This window comes from Pomacea canaliculata, linkage group LG5, assembly GCF_003073045.1.
Source record: "Pomacea canaliculata isolate SZHN2017 linkage group LG5, ASM307304v1, whole genome shotgun sequence".
NCBI lineage: Eukaryota > Metazoa > Mollusca > Gastropoda > Architaenioglossa > Ampullariidae > Pomacea > Pomacea canaliculata.
This window is the reverse complement of record NC_037594.1, coordinates 10,925,755-10,948,947: the sequence shown is the minus strand read 5'-3', so window position 1 is coordinate 10,948,947 and position 23,193 is coordinate 10,925,755. Positions and strand designations below refer to the sequence as shown.

The window sequence follows — 23,193 nt, the reverse complement described above, 5'->3', positions numbered from 1 at the left end:
AAAAGGTGTAAAGTAGGAAAGAATACATTATAAGGCACCCTGTAAAGTATGGCCATGGCTTGCTTTCATCTCAGTTGTATCCCATCATGGCAGCATTTAATGGTTTTGTTCACCAGTTAATCACTGGGTAATGATAAGGTCATATTTTCCTTAGAATTTATTTCTGTCATTGGCTCTGTGCATGTGTGTTAATGATGAGAATATTCTTATGTCAGCATGTGTTCGTGGAGCTTTTCCCTCTTTTTTTCATTTCACCACATATGCACTTTTATTTTACAAAAAATTAAAAGCAAGTACTTTCAAGAATATGATCACTTTATTTCATAAACTTATTCTGTATTTGGTTTCTTTTAAATCCTTTGTAAACTTTGTTTAACACTTTAATATCTTTAAATTTAAATTCACCGTAATTGTTTTTCTAAGTGCATCATGCCATATTTGTTGTGACGTGTGCTTACTGCATGAATAACTTTTACTGTTGTCATCTTTTCTTACTATCTATGATAGCCTGTCTGTCCAGCATGACCTTGACCTTTGGCCTTTTATATATGCACAGAATCGTCAATGACAGGCGGTGATGCCACGAAGTCAGAAGAGCAAGGTTAGTTTTCCCAAAAGTCTGAAATCAGATGGTTTTAATGCCCAACTCCTGCTCCTTCAACTCAGCGCAAATATTTTATCACTGTTCAAACTAATGGATATTTAGGTTGAACAACTTCAGTTTTTGTAATCATTTTCCTAGATGGTTGCCTTTCATGCCATACGACTGTCCAAAGTGATCAACTCATTAAAGTTCTGCTAGGATTGCATCTTCAGCCTTTAATATGTGTAGGACAAGGCATCTTCATAGTTTTAGGCTTGTGTCACCCAGACCCTGTAATTATTGCACAGCGACTTAGGGTCACTTTCCTCAAGTCAAGATGTGTTGTTTTGACATCCACATAACATCGCGCTCACCTGCCTTTTGGACATGCTCTGTACCACATGCTTCATTGTATAGTAGCTTGCATTGGCTGGTATAACTAAGAATGCATAGAACTGCATTGTCTCCCAGCTAGAATTCTCGTTAATGTAAATGGGATGAACTTACCTCATCTAGGCTTCTTATGCTTACAGCCTTGTACATTTTAAGCATAATGAGACTGCAGGCTGAGAGCAGCAGGTTATAGCTTGTCTTGTACAGTGTTTTTTTGTTGTTATTTTTGTTTGTTTGTTTGTTTGTTTGTTGTCACTGCACTACTATCACATCAGTAATCATGATTGTCAGTTTGAGTATTTCTGTATGTTAGAATATTCTTTACAGTTTGTTTTGCTAAGTACCACAAGGCATGAAGGTATCTGTATATATGTACATGTGCGCAAGCATTCATCAAGGCATGATAGACATGTTTTGAGCTCTTTATTGTCAATTCTAATCAGTAGATTTAATATCTATGCCAAATATGTATGTTTGCAAGAAGTCCCTTTGAATTGCTATTAAGCTTTTTGTGGCATATTTCTTATTAGAGATCACTCTCTGTCTCTGTCATAGTGCTGTAAATCTTGTCCCTTTTCTCCACTACTTTATAGTCAGCATTCTCTTTTTTTTAATGACTACTGTCTGTGGGGAAACAATCGATCTGTTCTACAGGTAAGTTGTCATTGTCAAGTTTTTCAACAAAGTTTTAACTTTAAATCATTTTCTCCTCAAACAGCGCTCCTTGTTGAAGTGAACATGGTGAAACAGGAGAGACGGGAACAGACTTTGCAGCTTCAGCATCGTTTGGACCAGACACAGCAGTCCTTGCAAGACAGGGAGGCTACTCTAGAGGAAATGGAACGAGTCTTTCAGCGCCAGAGAGAAGAGATGAGAGAACAATTAGAGGATTTGAGATTACAGTTAGAGAATACAGAGAGACAGCTAAAGTCAAACAAACAGTTTCTGGATGTAAGTTTTACCTCGGTTGCCCCCCCTCCCCTCACCACCACCACCACCAATCCATGTTTGTAGTCGGGGGATGATGGTTTTTCTAGAAGACAAGTTACTGATGCCAATGGATGAAAACAGTAGAATTTTTTAACAATGAATATTCTGGTCTTGATACGGGATACAACTTTTTATGAATGTTGGTAGACATATTAAATTCTGGTTAACATTTCTTCTCTTTGTCATCATCAGCTGAAATTACTACATTTTCCACCAGCTTCTAAGTGCCAAAGTGTTGACAAGAATTTAGGAACAGTGTTTATTATTTTAGGGCATGGGTGGCACTGATTTTCTATCCTTGGAAAGGCATTTCACATCTTCAGTTAATATTTGTCATTACGACCTTGGTCCATGTGTGTCTTTGCAGGAACAGATGAATGAGCGAGAGCTTGAGAGAGAAGAGTTTCAACGTGAGATTGAAAAACTGAGGCAGCAGGTGCAAGACAAAGATAAGCAGGAAGGGTCACATGTTTCTCTGCATCGAGAGGTCTGTGAAGCTGCTTTTAACCAATTAGTGAAATGTTGAGATGCATAAATGTAATAAATGAGATAGGTAGAACTTGGTGAAAAGGAAACTTTTGCTGCATTTTCCTCTGTGCTGAGAAGATTTTTCTTCTTTTATTCATAAAATGTAGTTTCACCCCCCAACCACCACCACCATAGGTCAGGTCAGGTCAGTCCCATGCCCGGTCCGGGCGTAGGGGGGACCGTCCGGCAGCAGCAACAGACAGAATTTTCCACCCGGTCCTGTCTTGAGCAGATGCGAGCAGGTCTGGCATCTCGCGTTCGGTCCATTCTTTAATGTTGGTGACCCAGCTTTTCCTCGGACGACCACGACGACGGCTCCCTTCGAGGGTTCCTTGTAGGATCGTCTTGGACAGGGTGTTGTGGCGGGTGACGTGTCCGAACCAGGCGAGCTTTGCGCCGCTTCACTGTTGCCAGAAGGGGCTCATGTGGGCCCACGAGGGAGGTTTACGGTGCTCCGTACGTATGCGTTGGTCTTGTGTTCGCGGTACGAGATGCGGAGCAGCTTTCTCAAGCACTTGTTCTCAAAGGCCTGGAGCTTCTTTTCCGTTGCGGCAAGCAGCGTCCAAGTCTCGCAGCCGTAGAGTAGGATTGACACTACGAGGGACTTGTACAGCCTGTGCTTGGTACTGAAGCTGATTGAGTTGCTTCGCCAGATCCTATCCAGTCTGGACATTGCGGATGTTGCCATACCAATCCTGATACGGATCTCTGCTGTACAGCAACCATCTCTAGTCAGGGTGGCACCCAAATACTTGAAGCTGTTGACCTCCTCCAGTTTCTGGCCGTTCATGACGATGTTGCTGCTGCTGTCGGTGGTGGAAATAATCATTACTTTGCTTTTTTCTGAGCTTATTTCCATGCCATAGGCCCCCGCTCGCCTGGAGAGTCTGTCCGTCAAATCCTGAAGTTCGTTGTTACTGCCTGCCATGAGGTCAATGTCATCTGCAAAGCGGAGGTTGCACAGGGGTCTGCCACCAATGGAGATTGAGGTAAGGTGGTTGTGGAGGGTGTCTTGCATGATTTTTTCAAGGAAGATGTTAAAAAGGATGGGAGAGAGTAGGCACCTTGACGGACCCGATCGTCATCGCGAAGAACTCGCCTAGTTGGTTGTTGAGTAGTACCGCGCTGGAGGCGTTCTTGTAGAGTGCTGCTACCATCTGGATCAGTCCTCCTCTATGTTTGAATGATCTCATGACCTGCCAGAGTCCATCGTGCCAGACACGATCAAAAACTTTTTTGAAATCGATGAAGTTATGGTATAGTTGACGTTGATGCTCCAGGTGTTTTTCTATCATAACACGGCAGTTAAAGATCTGTTCTACCGTGCTTCTTCCAGCCCTGAAGCCAGCCTGTTCTTCTGCCAGCAGTTCCTCTGCAATAGGTTTTAAGCGGTTGAGGATGATTCTGAGCATTACTTTGCTTGGGTGACTTATCAGACTGATGGTTCTGTAGTTCTGGCACTGCCTCAGGTTCCCTTTCTTAGGGAGTGGGATGATGATAGACTGAGCCCATTCTTTTGGCCATTTCTTTTCTTCCCATATCTTTTGACACAGTGTGGTGAAGGCCTTGGTTGTAGTGATTAGAAGAGTGATGTCCCCTGGCCAACTGGCTGGAAGGGGAAGAGCTCTGTCGTCTTTTTTTGTTTTATCTAACATCCTCCTGGTGTTGGACTTGTGCTTATGTATAATTTTTGATGGGCCTGCCATCGTGTGTGTAGAGTGTAGTGCCTCTTTGCTTTGATGACTGCAATTCGTCGTAATTCTTTGTCCACCTTCAGCCTTGGCGATCGGCGGCGCGGTTCAGTGAGCTTCATGTCCGTTGGATCGGTGAACTTTTTGTGTGTGCTGGGGTCATTCGTCGTTCAATAGGACTGATGTCGTCTGTTGGATGTGTTATGTGCAGCTATGTTTGCTATAGAATGCATTCCAGCTTATCTGACATGTTTGATCTTTGGCCTGCGGACTGTGCTTGTATTGCATGTAGACGCTGACCTTTGGCTGGAGGACCGTCATTTAGTTCTGACGTCACTTTATTTTACGTCATTTTGTCATGTGTCACTTTCTCTCCTTTATGAGAGTGTCCGGGGTGTCTATGTAGAGGAAGCACCTTTGACTTTCCGGCAGCAGTGTCCCTTGGGACAGGCGGGAGCACTGGTCCTCACATGGCAATCAACTCTCACAGCTGGCTCCAAGTCCTTAACCTAGCCACACCCCGGTAACCGCTTCTGCTGGCGGGCCAAACGCTGTGAGGGGCTGACGTGTTCTTATGCACGTCAATACAAATACTTGGAGAGGAGATGGGCGCCACCAAGTTCGCCAAAGCCCACTGAAAGGACTTATGGTAGCAAACAGAATAGAAGCAAATGCCGGATCGGTCGAGGCCCGGATCACCAACGACGCGCACCCCTCTGGTGGTCTCCAGGGAGGGGGCGACAAGTGTGATACTGGAACCAAGTCTACACCCAAGTCTACAATCAAGCTGCCTACACAAGGGACTACTATCGAACATGGAATGTTCGCACACTCTTTCAATGCGGCAAAGTGAAAGAACTCACACACGAGTTACAGCGTTACCGCTGGGACATAGTGGGACTTGCAGAAGTCCGATGGACTGGTTTCGGGGAGTCAACTACAGATGAAGGCCACAAGCTCTGGTTCAGCGGAGACGAAATCAAGCATGAACGTGGTGTCGCTTTCATTGTCAGGAAGGAGGTGGCTGGAACTGTCATCAGCTGCACTCCAGTCTCTAGCAGACTTATCTCCATCCGAATCTCTGCTCGACCGCACAACATCACCATTATACAAGTGTACGCCCCAACATCAGAACACGAAGATGAAGAGGTTGAGGAATTCTACGAGGAGCTGGACAACATCATCAAGAAAACTCCGAAGAAAGACATCTTGCTTGTCCTTGGCGACTGGAATGCTACGATCGGCCCTGACGCTTACCAACAATGGGCAGGAACAGTCGGCAAGTTTGGCCTAGGCAACACCAACGCAAGAGGCCTACGGCTACTAGAATTCGCTCAGAGTCACCGTCTCACCATTGCCAATACCTCCACCCGCACAAGAAGTCAAGAACTGTAACGTGGCATTCGCGGGAGGTCTGGTCCATAACCAGATTGACTTCATCTTGCTGCCTCAGCGTTTCAAATCAAGCATCAACAAAGCACAAACGAGGTCCTTTCCTGGCGCTGACATAGGCAGCGACCACAACCTCGTCCTCACTAGCCTCAAGTTGAAACTGAAGTTGAGACGTGACAACAATAAGAGCCCTCGCATCCGATTCAACCTTGAGAAGCTCAAAGATCCGGACACAGAGAGGATCTTCAGGCCCAGGTGGGGCAAATTTGCAGCCCTGGCTACTATAGACTGCGACATAGACGCCCTTGCTGAAGTATCAAAGAGGTGCTACTCTCTACTGCAGACGAAGTGCTGGGGAAGCAGAGGAAGCGCAAACAACCCTGGGTGACAGACGACATCCTTGATCTTTGCGACGAAAGGAGAGCCTTGAAGAGAGGGAGAGGTCGAGACCCGACGTCAGCAGACAAGTACAGACTTGTCAACCAGCAGATCAGAACAAGGATGAAGGAGGCAAAGAAGATTGGATCGAAGACCAGTGTTGCAGCGTGGAAATAGGCATGGCAAGCGGAGACAGCAAGAAGCATATGAAACACTGAAGGCCCTCACCAAGACTCAGCAGCGACCAGCCACAGTCATCGAAGACAAGCGCCGGACAGCTCCTTACGGAAAACGCTGCTGTACTACGTCGTTGGACTGAATATTGCCAAGACTTGTACAACTACAAGATCGAGCCAGACACCAGCATTCTCCCAGCATCACCAGACTGGGACAAGAGAGGCTGAAGACCTGCCAGTCCTCACTGATGAGGTGAGAGAAGCTATGCACAGTCTGAAGGGAGGAAAGTCGCCTGGTGTGGACAACGTACCTGCTGAGCTGCTGAAGCATGGAGGAGACGCAACAACCAAGGCCTTCACCACCACCATAACCACCTTTTATTTTATTTATTTATTTTTTTTGTTTTTAGATTCAGGATTTGACTGAACATTTACATGTACGAGTAGAGAGAGAGGCAGTCATGCACCAAAGAATGCAGGAACTACAGCAGACCTTACAGGACCGTGACCTCAGTGCTCAGGACTTGCGCATATGGATTACAACCTTAGAAAAGGAACTTGATCAACAGGGTGATGTTGAGCAGCAACTTAAAGGTGATAGTCAAGTTTTTTGTGCTTGTGTTTGCATTTGACCATGTGTGTGGGTGAGTAGGCAGCTGAGTAAATCACATGTACACACATCCATAGAGATACATGAAGAAGAGATAATAATATAGGACTGTGTGACCCAGGTAATAGTCAAGTACCAGCTGCAGTTACAGCTTTCATAAAACTCTGTTGAAAGAGCACTGCTGTTTAACCAGTCCATAGTTTTACCCATTTTTATTATTTTTATTTTAAGATCGGATTCAGAAGCTTGAACAGCAGCTGAGTCAGGAAGATGGTGATGCTCAGTCTGTCAGATCCAGCTCACCCGTGGCAACACCTAGACCAGGCTCTTCAGGTTCTCTTAACCTGTCATTGAACCAACCCACCACACAGCAGGCCATCAGCTATGTTTCTCTTGAAGAAGAGCTTAGAAAGTCTCGACAAGCAGAGGAGGTTAGTGGTGCATCCTCACATTTATTATTAAGCAAAGAGGGTTTCACGTAAAAGTAAAATATAAATCAGATTTGTGGGTTCACGATGATGGTTTGGTGGAGACCAATACTTAACTGACAGTCACAGCACTCTGATGACTTTCCCTTGAAAGTGTTGCCCCACCTGTCTGTCGTCCTTCCCTCCCAATCTACCTACCATGTCAGAGAGTTCATTTGGCGGCTGTACATGGCATATCAGTCGACAACTGCTCTCCCAACAACACAGAGTTCAACCTGTCCCAGTCCAGGGACACACACATGGAGTCTTCGATGATTGATATGCCACGTACAGCCACCAGACGAACTTTTGATGCAAAGTTCTCCGGTTCTTTGGAGCGAACCCAGCAAACCCAGCAGATGTTCTCCTCCTCTGATAACGAAGACTTATGGCCTTGCCTCTCGTAGGTAGTGCAAGCCCTGGTCACGTAGCTTTCCACAGCAACAGCAGGCAGTCCTGACAGTTCTTCATCACTGACTCACCCCCTTGCACAAGGTTCTCTAACCCAAGCGTCCTTCCTTCCAAGTTTTGCCCTCTTGGCATAAGACTCGGTCTCATGGTACAAGTGAAGTTGGCATTACAGATGCTGGAGTTGTTTTGACTGCTGACCAGTTGCTCTGTCCACTCTGACGTCGTGCCGAGAAGTGTCCTGCCGGTCCTCCGTTCCCTATTTTATACACTAATTGGGGCAATTGTTACTTCCCCATTTAAGTTACCACATGGCAGCTATCTTGACCTCTTCCCCCTAGGACAGGTCTGCAGGTTTACTGATTCTAGTATAGTTGCTTTGGAAGACAATGGCATTTGTCTTCAGCAGAAAGTTGTAAAGGTCCTTGCAGTGTTCAGTACATTGGTTTAGGACAGCAGCTTTCTGTGACAAGGTGCCCATTGCAGTATTTGATAAGTGAATTTTGTGATGACCTGTCTTGGGAGGAACAATTTCTGAAGATGGCAGCTGCAAGTCAGACGTGCAGTAGGAATGCAATAGCAGCCAATGGTCAGGCTAAACATTATTTGGCACAGCAACACCATCAGATTTGCTACCAGGTACAGGTGTACTAGGTGTGTACAAATCTCTCCTAATCACCATCCTTCTGTATAAATGGGAACTGTGGACTTGCTTGTTGGTACAAAAAAAAATTTAGTCATTTGAGAGCAAATTCCAGAGGAAATCACTCCAAATTTTCTGTAAGAAATGTAAAAACAATTACTTTATATTGAGCATGGTTGCTACTCTTAGGTGTGTCATCAGGAACCTCTTCTGGCAAGTTCCTTTCATAGGTAAAAAGCCAACCATACTGTCTTTTCCTCCACAAGATTCACAGGCCACCAGTCTGAGCTCATTGATTGCAAGATAGCCACCTTATGCTACCATTGTCTTCATAGTTTCGGATATTTTTCTGAGTTACTGACACCTACCACCCAAGTCGGTCTCTTCAGTCTGTTTGTGTTGCCATCCTAACTGCCCGCTCATCAGACAGGAAAAATATGGCAGACAAAGCCACAAAAAATATCTTGAAAGATCTCACAAGAGTACTGTTTCCCTCACTCTTTAGTTCTTCATTTATGCACTCAGCTCATGTTTTTGGCTGGGTGTCATCTGTTTACTGATGCTTATTTTTTTGCATAACTGGTCATCAGTTGGTATCTGTGAAGGGCTGATGATGAGGAGGATGGCAAAGTTTAGAGTTGTAACATTAAACAGGAAAAACTAATTGTTGCTAGAGTAGTGTATTATAATGCAGAATATCTCTTAATTTTTTTTTTTTTCGCATGGTACAGGAGCTGACCCATGAAAAGGAAGCTTTGAAGAACACTGTACAGCAGCAGCTCCTCCAAATCTCAGCCTTGCGTAATCAGCTAGATGACCTTCGCCACTGGAGGGGGCCACCTGAACCTTCATCCACAACCAGCACCACAGCAAATCTGCGTGATGAGCTTGAGTCTGAAAGAGAAGAAGTACAAAAGAAGGAGGAAAAGGTTCATTAAAAATTGCAGTCTTGTTGACATTTTCTGTTGTCTTATTTGCCGTCTCACCTTATTATCTTTCCAACCCTTCCACTTATCACGCTTTGTGGCAGAACATATTTTACCCAAAGTTGCCTAAGTTTGCCCGAAGATGTGTAGATCATATGTTCTGCATAGGTCACCACCTTTGCCTTTCACCCAGTGTATGTATTGGACAGAAAGTGGCAAGTCTTAGTTTTTGGAGGTTTCTTAAAATGAAAATAAATTGTTAGGGTTTATATGCCCATTTCATGCATTTTAAGGTGGACATCAATTCTGAGTAGTGCACCTTAATGGCATTAAAATTTGAGAAAGAAATATTAATGTAATTGTCTGCAGGATTACTAAACAATAGGACATTTACCACTTGAATTTGTAAGATATTTAAAAGCCTGGAACAAATTCTTGTAGCTTGTTAGTGAATTATGGGAAACAGCAGCTATGTGGTTAGTGCAAAAGTGTTCATAGCTAGAGGTGCATATCGTTCTCACAAAATAGTTGGCCTCTAAGTAGTGAGTGTTGAGTAGATCCAAAGTTAGGGGCAAACTGCTGGTTCTTGGCATTCCAGAAGATTCATATATTATTTTCCCAGATGTTAACTAATTCTCTGTATAAGTCTTCAATCCTTCCTAGATAAGATAGCAAGGCTGTAAATTAACATTTTAGAGAGTACTGAATGCCAGGATTCTCTGTGCTCATGTTAGTTAAACAGCAGCAACAACAGCTACACTGTCCAGCATGGCACATATAGATAGCAATGTTGGTTTGTGAAGGTGGTGGATATGTGCTTGGTGGGCATTCTAGCAGACTCTTGCTACATCTTTTTCAGATCATTGAACTCAAATCTACTCAGGAGAACCTGGAGAAACAGCTGGCAGTAAAGCAAAGGGAATTGGAACAGCTGACAAAACACCTGGAGGAGATGCAGCATAAATTTGTCAGTGTGGATCATATTGTGGAGCTGGAGAGAGAAAGAGATTCCTTGAAGGTACAGGCTGCTTTCTGATTAACAGACCGTTCTGCTGTTGGTTGCTTACAGTGCTGTCAAGCAAATATCTAAGAACTAATTTAATATTTCTGATTATATTAAGCAGAAAGCAGAGTGGAGTGTGGGGAGATTGTGTGTGAAAGAGTATGGAGGCTACCTGTCAGTATTTTTGTTTTTCTACATGGACATATGCTTCTTCTTCATTGTTTTAATTAAACTATTTCTTTATTTGTGGCCTTCTGGTTTTCACCTGCAGTCTTCTATTGCCCCAACAACTGCCAGCCTTCTTTATCCACTGCCATAATGGTTTCTTTGTGCAGTTAGTTGGTGAGGTCACACAGTCAATGCAGTTTGGTAATCCTCTCCACTTTGTAGTTAATAGCAATCTACAGATGATTTGATCTTTGGACAAGACGATTCTGAGGATTAATTGATTTGCTTTTATGGCCTATTAATCATGATTTTGTGGATCTGAACTGTGAGAGATCAAACTGAAACTCCTTCACATCATAATCTTTGAAGAGATCCTTCACCACTGTATTTGCCATTTGGACTATTCATTTGAATTGATTTGGTATCCTTAATAGAAAGAAATAGCAATTTGTCTTCCGTGACACTCTCTGTAATAGGATATAGCAATGTTTTGAGATTTATTAAAACGCCAGCCCAAAATGATGTAAAGTAACACATGAAGGATGGTGACTTTAAACTTGTGTCAAAAGTATGATATCCATGGCTTTGCACTGCTCACCTTCCTATGGTTTGAACTCACTATGTGTTTGGCAGAGGCATTCAGCAGATTACTGTGTGAGCGCCAAAAGATGTTTTGCGTCTATGTGATCTGTCCATGACTTGATCAGTGGTGTGGATAGGAACATTTGCAGCCTTGATTACAGTTTTTATCATTATTTATAAAGCGCCATGAGCTTGCACCAGGATGGGCTGGGATATGGCACTGTATAAGTGTACTTTATTATTATTATTGTGTGTGTAGTTGAACAGTATGCAGATCCTTACCCTTTGCCCATTCCTAGCTAAAATTGTAATATCCCTCACAAGTTGTTGCTGATGGCAAATTTTGGGAAAGATTTTAACATCATCAAATTAAATAACCAAGACTCAAAAAGAAGTACAAGATCCATTACTGACAGTACCATTACCCGGTTCCCCTGCAGATAAATGTTTTGTTATGTTTAATTCTTGTAAGGTTTCTAGTTGTACTTTCACTGTTCCAGAGTCGTGTGGGAGAACTGTCTGCAGCCCATGCATTCCCTCCAGCCCTTTTAGAAGAAAAAAATGCAGAAATTGATGAGCTTAGGCTACAGCTTAACAAAACAGAGGTAAATGAAATGAACTGATTCTGGTAGGTAGAGACACTGTAAGTGTATTCTATAAATTTCAGTTAAACACAAAGGATTATTATTATCTAATTTTAAAAATGGTCATTCACACCTATTGTCAGCAAGTCCTCCAAAGTCTTGTACCTGCATACGAACATTATGCTACTTCAGAGCTAGTTCCAGTCCATACTTAGCATTGATATGCCAGATGAAGATATCAAGGAAGCCGATCACAAAGAATAACTGTTATGGTTAGCATGAGTTCATGTTTGTTAATTTTGCAAAATGCACCTGACCATTAAGTTAAAAAAACGAAACTTTCTTTGGGCTTCATCTACTAAAATATTGATGTAAGGAAACAAAACTAGGAAAATATTATAGTTAACAATTTTGCCAGTGGTTTTTGGGGTTTTTTTTTTTAACCAAACTCTGCTTAAAAAGCCTATTGGTTCTCTCTGAAACTATAATGTTCATTGGTAGATGTGATATGTGCACATAGAAGGATTGCCTTTTTCTGGTTGCATTTGTAGATGCAGCTTGGCTACATGTTTTGTTTTTTGTTGGGATTTTTTTTTTGAGAGGGAGGAGGGAAACATATTTTTTGGGGGGTTAGGGGCTGTCACTTAACAAACTAATATGTTTATTCATAAAAATGGATAGATGTGTATATATAGTGCCTCTAAATTTGTTTTATGGGGTCAGACTTAATGAGTCATTAAACAGATTTGGCATTTGCACATTATGATGCAGCTAGATGACCACCTTTTGTCTCGTAAGCCATAGGTATATCCCGCCATGTCACTGTATTTGGATTCCTGCAGGCTCATCTAAAAGAGAAAGAAGAGCTGATTTCAGATCTTCAGGATACTATGCTCAGTTTGCAGCGAGGGGAGACTTGCCTTGATGTTTCCCTGCCTTTCAACGAACCTGTTTCCCTTAATGCCTCTTTCACAGAGCGGGTCAGTGACTTGTTCAGCTTGCTTAAAAGTAATTGTTTTACCCAAAAAATGCTTGTAAATAAATTGTATTGGTGTTGAAAAATAGTGAGACCTTTGGTGTTTGAGAATGTTTTCTCATTGATAGGTATGTAAAAAGTCTCTGCTGTTTTATATCAAGCTCTCACATTCTATTGTTCAAGCTTGTTGTATGCATTGAATGTGTTGTGGCATGCTGTAACTTAATTATACTTCTTTTCCTTCTGCTTTTGAAATAGTTGTTTGCCTTTCAGCCACCAGCTGTTGTTGAACAACCATCCCTTCTGGTCAGTACTTTGGAGGGGCTGCAAGGGTTTCCCCTCTAAGCACTAATGTTCCTGTGCTGTGTTGTACTAGCTTTTAAACACTCAGCATTGAAAATAACAATAACATAATATTTTTAAAATGTTACATGTATTCCAAGTAACAGTTATTCCCAACTACCCAAGAGAAACACACAAAACAAAAATGAACCAGAAAAGCTGTTCCGTTACTTGCTCTTAAAACTGCCAAGAGAGTCAAAGTTGATGCCCTGAAACAATTTTTTTTTTAATCGGCGTGTGGGTGTTTTTTTCCTTTTCACATTTAATACTTTTTAACACCAGGTTGTTTTATTCTATTCACAGCATTTTCAAAGTAATCAATTTTGTGTACTTATTGGTTGGTCTCCTTCATCATGTAATGCTTTCATACATGTTCTACTTTGCTTCACCTTTTGCTTGCACACATACCAGGGCTCATGATTTAGGTTCCTGATATGAGAGCCAACTATGCTTTATTTTCCCTGCTAAGCTACTGAATATTTTATTGTTTTGTTCATGTACATCTCCATTACATTTTTTTCTTTAACAATATGTGATAGTTTTTTTTTTTATCTTATGCTTAGTAGATTTAGCACCCATTTTGCTCTTATCTTTTCTGCCTTCTGAAGGACTACCCCACCCATTTTTTAATCTCTTGCACATGGTCAAATACTGCTTTGTGGGAAAATCTTCACGCTAATCAGCTTCATCTTTTCAACTCTTAAGAATGATCAGAATCACTGATATCTCCCCAAGAATACTTTTAAATTACCTGATGTAATGGTTCATTTCTAAGAACATTGAAGTCTAGACATGTAATGTTCTTGGTTAAGGACAATATATTATCTGTCACATGTGCTATAATTCTCACTTTTATACAGACAGGTTTTTTAAAGAAGGTTTAATTAATATTCCAACTTGTATAACCTTTGAGACAACAAATTAAATGCCAGCAGTGTATGAAATCAAGAGCTAAAAATAAAAATTTTCTATTCATTTGAATGTGAGTTTAGTTTAAGATGTAAGTGATTCAATGTCATTGAATTAAGCAAACATATGAATATCACATTTAAAAAATTTTTAACCATCATACAAGAATTATTCATGGTTTAACTGGAAAGCTCGCATTGCCTGAGAGTATAAGTTTTCCAATGCTCCTACTATGTAGACCACACTGGCACAAGAGCTTGACCAAACAGTGTCAGAACGAGAGACAGAGGTGGCAGAGCTGACCACCCAGGTGGACAGGCTTACACGTGAAGTGATGCATGTCAAGGAACAGTTGCAGGAGGCAGTGGCTGCGCTGCATCAGAAAGAGGAGGATTTAAGTCAGGTGCAGAAAACATTTTTCTGAATTAGGAAATTAGTTTTGGCTTACCCTTGCATTTTAAAAGCCATTTGTTTGATCTCACGAAACAGGTCTAATTTATATAGATTGGGTGATCAGAGAAGTAAACATGTAATTGCCAGATTTATTATTTATTATCATTGACTGTTACATGTCACAGTGTTTTTTTAATTATTCTTCGTTTGTCCCTAAAATAGTGTTGGTATCCTTTGCTGGCTATATAGAGCAAGCAATAGTCACAACAGCAGGCTTCTATCTTTGGTTTGTCTCTTAGCTTCAAGAAGAAAAGGTCCAGAAACAGGAGGCCATGGTGGAGAAGGACTCACGGCTGGAACAGTTAATGGTGCAGGTGAAAAGCCTTCAGACAGAGATCACCAGTCTGACAGCATTTCAGGTGCTGGACGTATATTCTTGCAACTGCTATTTCCAACTCCTCTGCTTCTGTTCTGTTCCTCCCCACCCCTAGCATCCCTACCCCTGTTATTCTTACCTCATCTTGATGGTAACCCAGTGAGGTCACTGTTTTCATGTTGCCATTTCTGAGTTTTCTTGTTTTTATTAACCTAGTAGTACTTTCATGTTTGTTTTTTAAAAGTTCTTGAAAGTATTTAAAAAAGAACAAATATCAAAATAGAAACAAATAAACCAATAATGCCATCTTATTAAATGTGATGGAATGCTTGGGGTTTGTAACATATATTCTGAATGACCTTAGGACGATGAACAATCTTATATCCACTACACAGGGACTGGTAAAGCCAGTCATTCACTGTAAGACTTAAGTTACAAGTATCTTAGTGTCAAGTATGTTTACAAACATTAAAATCTTCACTAATTTGACAAGTGGAGTGGATTTTTTTTTCCAGATGGAGCTACAGAAAGACTATGACACAGTTCAGAACATGCTGGAAGAAAAAGAACAAGAAATCGAGTCCCTTACTCGCGAGTATCTTGAAACACGCTCCCAGCCTGATGGCTCTGATGTGGCTGTGAGTTCCTTAGGTTTTTCCTCTTCTCCTTTTTAATATCTCAGCTCCTATTTTGGGACATCGTTTAATTCTTAGCCCCGTCACTTCCTTTTCCACAGGTTTGGCACAGGGGCTTTCTTCACATAGTCACAATGGCTTTTGGTACCTATATGTCACCCTTAACTTTTTTCAGTTAGACTGCATGCCCATCACACTTTAGTTTGGATCTTCTTCTGTCTGCTTCACTACTCATTTACAAAGATAAAATCATTTTGACAGTTGGTGCTGTCAGTGTTGGTTTAATTTATCAAAATTTTTTTCCAGTTTAATCTTTCTGGTAGCTGAAAACTAGGTGATAACGTGATATGTTACAATATAAACAGGATATGAAACAGAACCCGTGGCTGAAATCTTTATTAAAAGTTCACATAAAAACATTTCAAAGATGAATATGAGACAAGAAAATGAGGCTACTTCATTATCTCTGCCACTCAGTAATATTCCTTAAGCACTGACTAGTGTTTGGCACTACCCCTAGTCCATCCACCAAATGTTCCTTTCTCCCCGTTCCTCCACTTTTGTTTCAATTTTTGTATGACCTTGACCTGAAGAATGAGCATAGCACTGTTTACATACTCCACCCGCTTGTTGCCTCATGATGCCCACACTTGGTGTGCGTGGTACCAGGAACTGGAGACAGAGTTGGTGGTGGCACAGAAGAAGCTCCAGGAGCAAGGAAACATTATAGAAGAAAAGGAGGAGGAGCTGTATGAACTGCGAGACCAGCTGGAGGCCATGGTAGTCTAGAACCTTCCCCACCTTTGCAATTTCTCTTCCCCTCTTTCCCCTCTTTGATCTACTTTATATTCTTCCCTCTCTCTCTTTTCACTCTGTACATCTTTCATCCTGATGTTAAATGCTTGCAAGCCATATTTTGCACAGGGCAGCTATGCATTACTTGATTTTTTTTTCCTAATATGCATGTTCATCATTTTAAAAAGTATTTGTATGATACATGTGTTCAGGTGCACCTGCGTGGGTGTTGCGTGCAATGCGTGTATGTTTCTCGGGGAGCACATGTACATAAATGCATGTTTGTGAATGCTTATTCATTTGTTTTCAGCTGCATGTAATTTTGTTTTATTTTCTAAAATGTGGATTGCCTTTATAACTACTCTGTACATGCCATATGTTTTCATTTAGTATTTGATCAATGGTTTCTTACTCATCATTTTTATCTGGCATCAGCAAAACTATATGTTAAATACATATATTTGCTGATGCCTTTATTAAATAAAGTTTATCCAGAACTTTAGAGATTTATGATTTAATTTTTGCATTCAACATTTCCTGCTCAGATTTCTGAATCTACTTCACAAAGTTGCTACCTCATAGATAATTGGGTAATCAATACCTAATGGAGATATTTGGCAAGCATTTTACTATCCTAGCATGGAACAGATAGTTATTGGTTAGAGCATTTGTACCCAAAGGCATGTACACTAAAAAGTTCAGTACAGAGCTGTTGTACTTCACTTAGTTGACACAGCTGTGGAATATCTACCTGACTTCATAGAGGGTTTGGGGAAGATAAAGCAGAGAGAGAGGAGATGGGTACCACCATCACAAAAACTAAAGTGAGAGGTCTTACTTCTCAGTTACCTACAACCATATGGTCAAGGGCCTACCTCTACTTTTTTTGGCTGCTAAATTTGACATTTGAGAGGACATTGGTTCAGTTTTTACCCATTTTAGTAGAAAGTCTATATCTTATTCTTGGACATTTTGTACACTGCAGAATAATAAAAATAGCTACTTAAAATTACTTTGTTACATAACTGAATATGCATGAAAATTCTCCACGTTGGTTTCATGAGTATGAATTAGTGAATAATATGCTCATTCACTTATGCATTCACTTCAAATGACACACCAGCAAATATCTTTCATGATCTAGACCAGGGGTGGGCAATTAATTTTCCCAAGGGGCCGCATGAGAAATTGGGATGGTTTTAGAGAGCCGGACTAGTATAGTTAACTCAGTTTTACCCAATACTGTATATATAGTACATACACTGGCGGGCGGGCTAGCGGGCAGGCCGGTCAGACAGGAGATCCGGCCCGCGGGCCGGCCTTTGCCCAGGTCTGATCTAGACTGTTCCCACTTTTTCAGTGTGAAAACATCATTATTAAGAAAATGTGTATTTTTCCCCTTTGTCTTTCATTCGATGTCTGCTTGAGATTATAGTGGTAAGCAGTAGTTAGATAAAACACGACAACCGTGTAAATATATTAAAGCTTTTGTTGATGCTGCTGTTGCTATTAAGACACTTTAGTATCATATAGGAAGCGGCAAACTTATATTTTAAAAAAATCCTAAACCTCTTTAAAACTTCCGATATCTCAAAGTAGCTCTTTCTTTGCACCCCACTTTTGTGTAAGTTTTTGTGCTATCCTTCATATTTTTATTTGATCTCTATCCTGGTTTTGCAAAACAGCTGAGCAAGATATTTTGCTTCTTTTTTTGTATTGCAACCATACTGATACTTTGATATCTTATTGTTTCTCTTGATAATAATGCACATAGAGAGAGACATTTTAACAGAATTTTGATGTGAAAAATATAAAGCTTCAGGCATATATTATTTGAATAGCAGATTGATAAGAGTCCTTTAAGTTGCCTGTGCATGTTGCCTTATTTCACTGAATGCTAAGAGCGCTTAAAATTTCATCAATCTTATATAATCTTATCTGTTTATTTTCTTTATGCACTTCTAGAGTTAATAAGGCATGAAAAGGATCAAGTACTATATTATTTTATTTTATCATTCTTGAAATATGGTTTTAACCTGTTGTTTTGTATTCATTTTCCTCTTTTAAATATTTTATTCTGCCCTTTCTCTTGCGTTAACGGATTTTGCTTGTGCATTAGATTTAATGATGTGAAATGTGCTCCAAACATCAAAATCCCTATTTAAATAATAAAGTAGTTTAAAATCTAAGTAATTTTTTTTAATCATCTATAGGAGAACATTAGTACAGTTTTGCTTTATGCATTACATTTTGATGCCACTAAGAAGAAGGTTGTCTTCAATGCTTTCATTAAAATATATGTTTGAAATGAGTTGTACCAAAGCTGTGGACTGGTAGTTGTATAGTTACTGGTGTGTGACTGATATGTGTGCACTAGGATTCCCTCAAGGAGGAGGTGAAGTCATTGAGTGCAATTCTGGCTGAGAAGGAAGTTGAACTGCAGAAAGTAAAGAAGCTGTATGCAGAAGCACAGAGAGAGCTGAAGGAACTTCAGGTGACAAGACACGACCATGCTGATCATCCTCCAGATGATGCTCTCAGATCATTGGAGGAACAGGTGAGTTATTGCCATCCTTATATATGTCATTTGCAAAAACTTGTATTGCTTTCTGTGCAATTGTATACTTACAGTATTCTGTGCATTTTCTGAAAGTGCCCTTACAGTTTTAGTCCAAAAAATTACCTTTATAGGCAGATGTAACTATCACCTAAAAGCATGGGAGAAGGAGGTGATCAGTCATATCCTTTAAAGGCAGAATGTCTTGCTTTTAAAATGGTTTCACACAGGTGAGGGAAGGTAGGAGTTCATGCAGTTCTGACTTTTACACGCGTTCAGTTTTCTAATTGTTACCCTGAACCCGAGCAGGGTGGAGATCAGAGGTGATGCCTACTGCCCTAGCAATAAAACATCATTCTCTGCCAAGTACCTGCTATTGGCATTTAGGATGCTGAGGTGAAACGGTTTGCAACTGAATATACTGTTGGGGTTAGGATTGACAATTGAATGTATTCTCGATGAAATAAATTGAAAGAAAAATAAAGGAGAAAAGGATGAACAGCGCAAATGACAAACACAAAGACAACCAAATTTTTTTTTTTTTTTGCTTTCTTTTATCTTTCTTTAAATCTCTATATCTTTCTTTACTCATAAGCAGGGATAACAGTATTCAACATTTTCAGTTTGTTCAGTAATAAAAATAAAGTTTAAAATAAAGTTGTTTTTGAGTTAGTGTCATTTGCGCTGTTCATCCTTTTCTCCTTTATATTCTATTTTTGTTTGTGGAGAATTCATTCAGTCCTAACCATGACAGTATGTCCAGATAGAAGCCATTTCACTTCACCATAAAACTTGTTGGGGGAGAAAGACATTTTATTGCTAGGCTAGTTGGCAGAGCCTGTGATCTCTACCCCGCCTATTGTCCATGTAGTAATTGGAGACGTCTGGCCGCTAGTTGTTAGCACCACCTGTACTCTTACTTACTGGGCAAAACCATTTTCCTCCTCCAGCTAGAAGTTCCACCTTTAAGGTTTCTCAGGTAACTTGCATCACTCAGTAAAATCTTTTTTGTGCAGATAAGCAAACTAAAGGCAGAAGTCCATCATCTTGAAGAATCAGTGAAAGACAAAGAGGAGTTTATTAGAAATTTGGAGGAGGAAAAATCCTCTGAATTAGATTCATATGAAAAGGAATCAGCTGCCATCAGACTTCATCTGACGGAGGCCTTAAATGAGCAGACCACGAAGGTGACCCAACTGGAAATACAGCTGGCAGACAAAGCGTGCAGGTGAGAATAGATCAAAAGGTTGTCCAGAGGGAAAACATTTTTAGCATCAAAGTGAATAATTCCAATCCATTCTCAAGATAAAATCCTACATAATTCACCTGTCATAAAAACAGAACGAGCTTAGACATCAGTGATATACATGGATGCAGTTACATTTTGAAAGCTACAGATAGTGACAAAATGGAAACCAGATCTTAACTAGGCATTTCCTCAGACTTCCGTGCTATGGTTTGTTAAGTCTTGATGATGATAATTATAGGCATATATCTCAAGAATGGCAGGAAGTTTTTTTTTTATTTTGAGAAATTGTTTCTTGTACTGACCTCAGCTCAATCATTTGGAAAAAATGTGCACATTTCTTTAGATTCATCATGTCAAAGTTGTACAGTCTTTTTAAAAAATATATTAAACTTGAAATTATATGATGCACAGATATTAAAAATATTGGGAAATATTTATGTCTTGTCAGTTTCCAGCAGCCCTAATTCTTGCTGTGATGTACATTATTTGCAGTCTTCAACAAGCAGAATCTATAAGAGACCAAGTGTTGCAAGCAAAGGAAAAAGAGGCTACAATATTTCATGAAACTCTGCAAAGTAAGACTGAGATAATTGAGAAACTAGAAAATGAAGTCATGTCACTGCAGCACCAGATAACTGAAAAGGATTTGTGCATAACAGAATTGAAAGTGAAGAGTCAGGAACTGCAGGACCAGGTCAAGGAGATGTCACATCTGGAGGAGCAGCTGCATCAGCTGTCATCTGTCCCAAAGGTAAAGCATAAATCCATAAATTTTCATCTAGTAGATGGAGCATTGTTTGCCAAATCTCTTAAAATTTCAATTTTTCTGTTTTATCCAACATTTTCCAGATAAATTTTCCAATATGTGAAAGAAAACATTCTTAGACTTCTTTTTTCCTTTCCCTTGTTTCCATTTTCATTTTCACTATAAATTTCTTCTTCAGTAATTATCCATCACTCATCACCCAGTACCTGAGCATCACATTAGCTAAGTATCACTTAGTTGAGTTTCTGTCCAAGTCACAAATTTAGCTGTCAGTTCTGTGTCAGCTGTCAGAACTGCAAAACAAAAGCAGTTAGTGATGTTTTGCCACTTTGCAGAATGCAGCAACAGATGAAGGCAAGGCTTTGCAAAACGAACTTGCACAGGCTTCAGAAAAGCTAATTACCTTAACACAGCAGTTAACTGAGACACAGATACACCTGGAGCAGACATCAAGTCAGTTAGCAGAGAAGAGAGATCATATTCAGCAGGTGCTTAGTCTTCCAGGTTTCTAGAAGTGCTGTTACTTTAAAATTTGTTTCTTACATAGGATTATTGTAAATAATTCATTACCTGACACACTGAAATACCAAGATCAGTGCTTGCTGCTGATCAAAACTATTTTTGAAAACTTTCTGCTCAAGAACTATGTGCTGTTCTAGGGAAGGAACTATTACGTGCTCTAAATTCTCAGTAATTACTGTGAAATGTCTTTCTTACATGATTTCACAGTTAAGATAAAATAAGTATCCTCGGTGTCTTTAATCAGCTTATATTTATAAAATATATATTTATGATCACTGACAGCTTAGATTTGTAGGAGATATATGGTCACTGCCATCTTATATTTATAAGACATATATTTATGGTCACTGGCAGCTTCAGGCGGAGATCCAAACCCTGCAGCTCCAAGCTCACCACCAACATACCGAGGACAAAGAACTGAATGTCACTCCAGAGAGTTTCTCCTACCTCAAAACCCAGGAGAGCAGTGACGATGGAGAACTTCACGATGACGGGCTGAAGGATTTTCTAGCCAAGGCACAGCAGATGCAGATGACAGTAAATGAAAGCCTGTCTGCTTCTTTACCCATGTCTTCAGAAATGTCACGTTTGTCCCGCTGGGACTCTGAGCCAGGGCTGTCCTCCACATATCCCACAGAGGTGAGCTAGTTTGTCAAAGAATCATAGTGTTAATTCATTTAGAAGTATATCAGCACCTTTACTTGTTTGACATATTTACCAACAAGGCAAGGTTATCCTTGTATTTATAAATATTAAAGTATATGACTACTGTATAATATTTAAATTCAAAAATGGCGCAGTTAACAGCTTTCAGTTATAAACTCGTTCAGAGTTTCTTTAAATCTTTTTTTAGTCACCAGATAAATTGAAATACATTTTGTCCACTGTCCATGGCAGATTTTCTCTGCATATTTGAGACTGACAAAGTATCAGGCAATGTTCACTTTTTAGAAAATTATATACCCTATTCTAAAAAAAGAGTGGCATCTCAAAGTGTTGGTACTTTGCATTAAACAATAATGACATCACAAAGTATGCTAGTTCTCTGCACCAAACCAGAGGACCGTTCTGTGGTCTCTTGGTACTTTGCACAGACCAGAGGAGCATATTGTGGTGATGTCTGAATGATTATGCTGATTAAAGTTGTCATTCACCTTCAAGCATCTGTTCCTGGCATTTACCGCCTAGCATGGCTTTGTTCCCATAAGTGAAGTCTGTTGAAGTATCTTATGGTAACAGAACATGGTGAAGTAACACAGCTGATATGTTTTGTTCAATGTACAGCTGGTTTCACTCACTTTTGGAACGGAGACATGGATGCGACGTCAGCAAAAAGAGATGGCAGCTAAAAATCGAGAGTTAGCCTTGCTGCGGGAAGAGCTTGAGGGTTGGCTGAGGAGGAAGGGGACAAGTCGGGACTCCACTATCTCTACATCCACTTTACAGAAGCTACATGTGGGTATTTACAGAAACAGTGCTTTAATCCCCCATCTCTACATCCACTTTACTGAAGTTACATATTTACTTACAGACAGAAAAATAGAAAAATGTGCAATGACAGTCAGTCGTGAAGAAGAGATAATTCACTTTTAAGTTAATTTTTGTAACAAAGCTGACTTAAGGATTAATACAGAGTTCATTGCATAAGTAACGTGCTTTTATTAGATTGATTTGCCTCTTTTAAGTTTAGGCATGGATTAATTTTCTATGCCACCTCCTCCCTCCCCTGACTGACCCTTGTTTGTGCAGGAAAAAGAGTCCCTAATCATATCCCTGAAGAGAGAACTGATAGAAACCAAAGCACTTCTGGTGTCAGCAGAAAAGAGAGCAGCAGAAACCTCAGATAATTTTTTTTCCATGGAGCTTACCCCACAAACCAAGCAGCAGATTGCTCATTTGCGATCTGAACTTCGTCTGGCCAAAGCTGCCTTAACAGCTCTGCAGAAACATAGTCAGAGAGATGGCTTGACCTCGGATGTAGACAAAGAAGCATCACATGAAGAGCAAGATAGGTCTCAGAAGCTTGAAGCAGAACATCAGCTACATAAGTCTTCAGCAATCGTGTCTACAAAAGATTTCCTACAGGTCAGTTCTACAAAACTGTTGGTTGCAACTCTGGTTAGCTAGTTTGTAGTTTATTCTACTGATCTA

General features: G+C 40.4%; 1 protein-coding gene across 9 annotated transcripts in view; it reads left to right on the top strand.

Moving 5' to 3' along the window:
* LOC112564432 (A-kinase anchor protein 9-like) overlaps window positions 1-23,193 on the top strand; it is a 54,476-nt gene that overhangs the window by 12,635 nt on the left and 18,648 nt on the right. For 4 of the 9 annotated variants that reach the window (XM_025239253.1, XM_025239259.1, XM_025239255.1 and 1 more), the window contains 21 exons: window positions 557-601; window positions 1,695-1,927; window positions 2,334-2,453; window positions 6,542-6,725; window positions 6,973-7,172; window positions 8,991-9,188; window positions 10,045-10,203; window positions 11,439-11,543; window positions 12,365-12,502; window positions 12,757-12,804; window positions 13,988-14,152; window positions 14,442-14,561; window positions 15,034-15,156; window positions 15,823-15,933; window positions 18,326-18,505; window positions 19,522-19,733; window positions 20,247-20,505; window positions 20,856-21,008; window positions 21,397-21,681; window positions 22,327-22,497; window positions 22,792-23,127. In XM_025239253.1, coding sequence (XP_025095038.1) covers window positions 557-601; window positions 1,695-1,927; window positions 2,334-2,453; window positions 6,542-6,725; window positions 6,973-7,172; window positions 8,991-9,188; window positions 10,045-10,203; window positions 11,439-11,543; window positions 12,365-12,502; window positions 12,757-12,804; window positions 13,988-14,152; window positions 14,442-14,561; window positions 15,034-15,156; window positions 15,823-15,933; window positions 18,326-18,505; window positions 19,522-19,733; window positions 20,247-20,505; window positions 20,856-21,008; window positions 21,397-21,681; window positions 22,327-22,497; window positions 22,792-23,127 — 3,545 coding nt within the window. The remainder of the gene's footprint in view (window positions 1-556; window positions 602-1,694; window positions 1,928-2,333; window positions 2,454-6,541; window positions 6,726-6,972; window positions 7,173-8,990; window positions 9,189-10,044; window positions 10,204-11,438; window positions 11,544-12,364; window positions 12,503-12,756; window positions 12,805-13,987; window positions 14,153-14,441; window positions 14,562-15,033; window positions 15,157-15,822; window positions 15,934-18,325; window positions 18,506-19,521; window positions 19,734-20,246; window positions 20,506-20,855; window positions 21,009-21,396; window positions 21,682-22,326; window positions 22,498-22,791; window positions 23,128-23,193) is intronic. The other 5 variants (XM_025239254.1, XM_025239261.1, XM_025239256.1 and 2 more) reach the window with 5 other exon arrangements.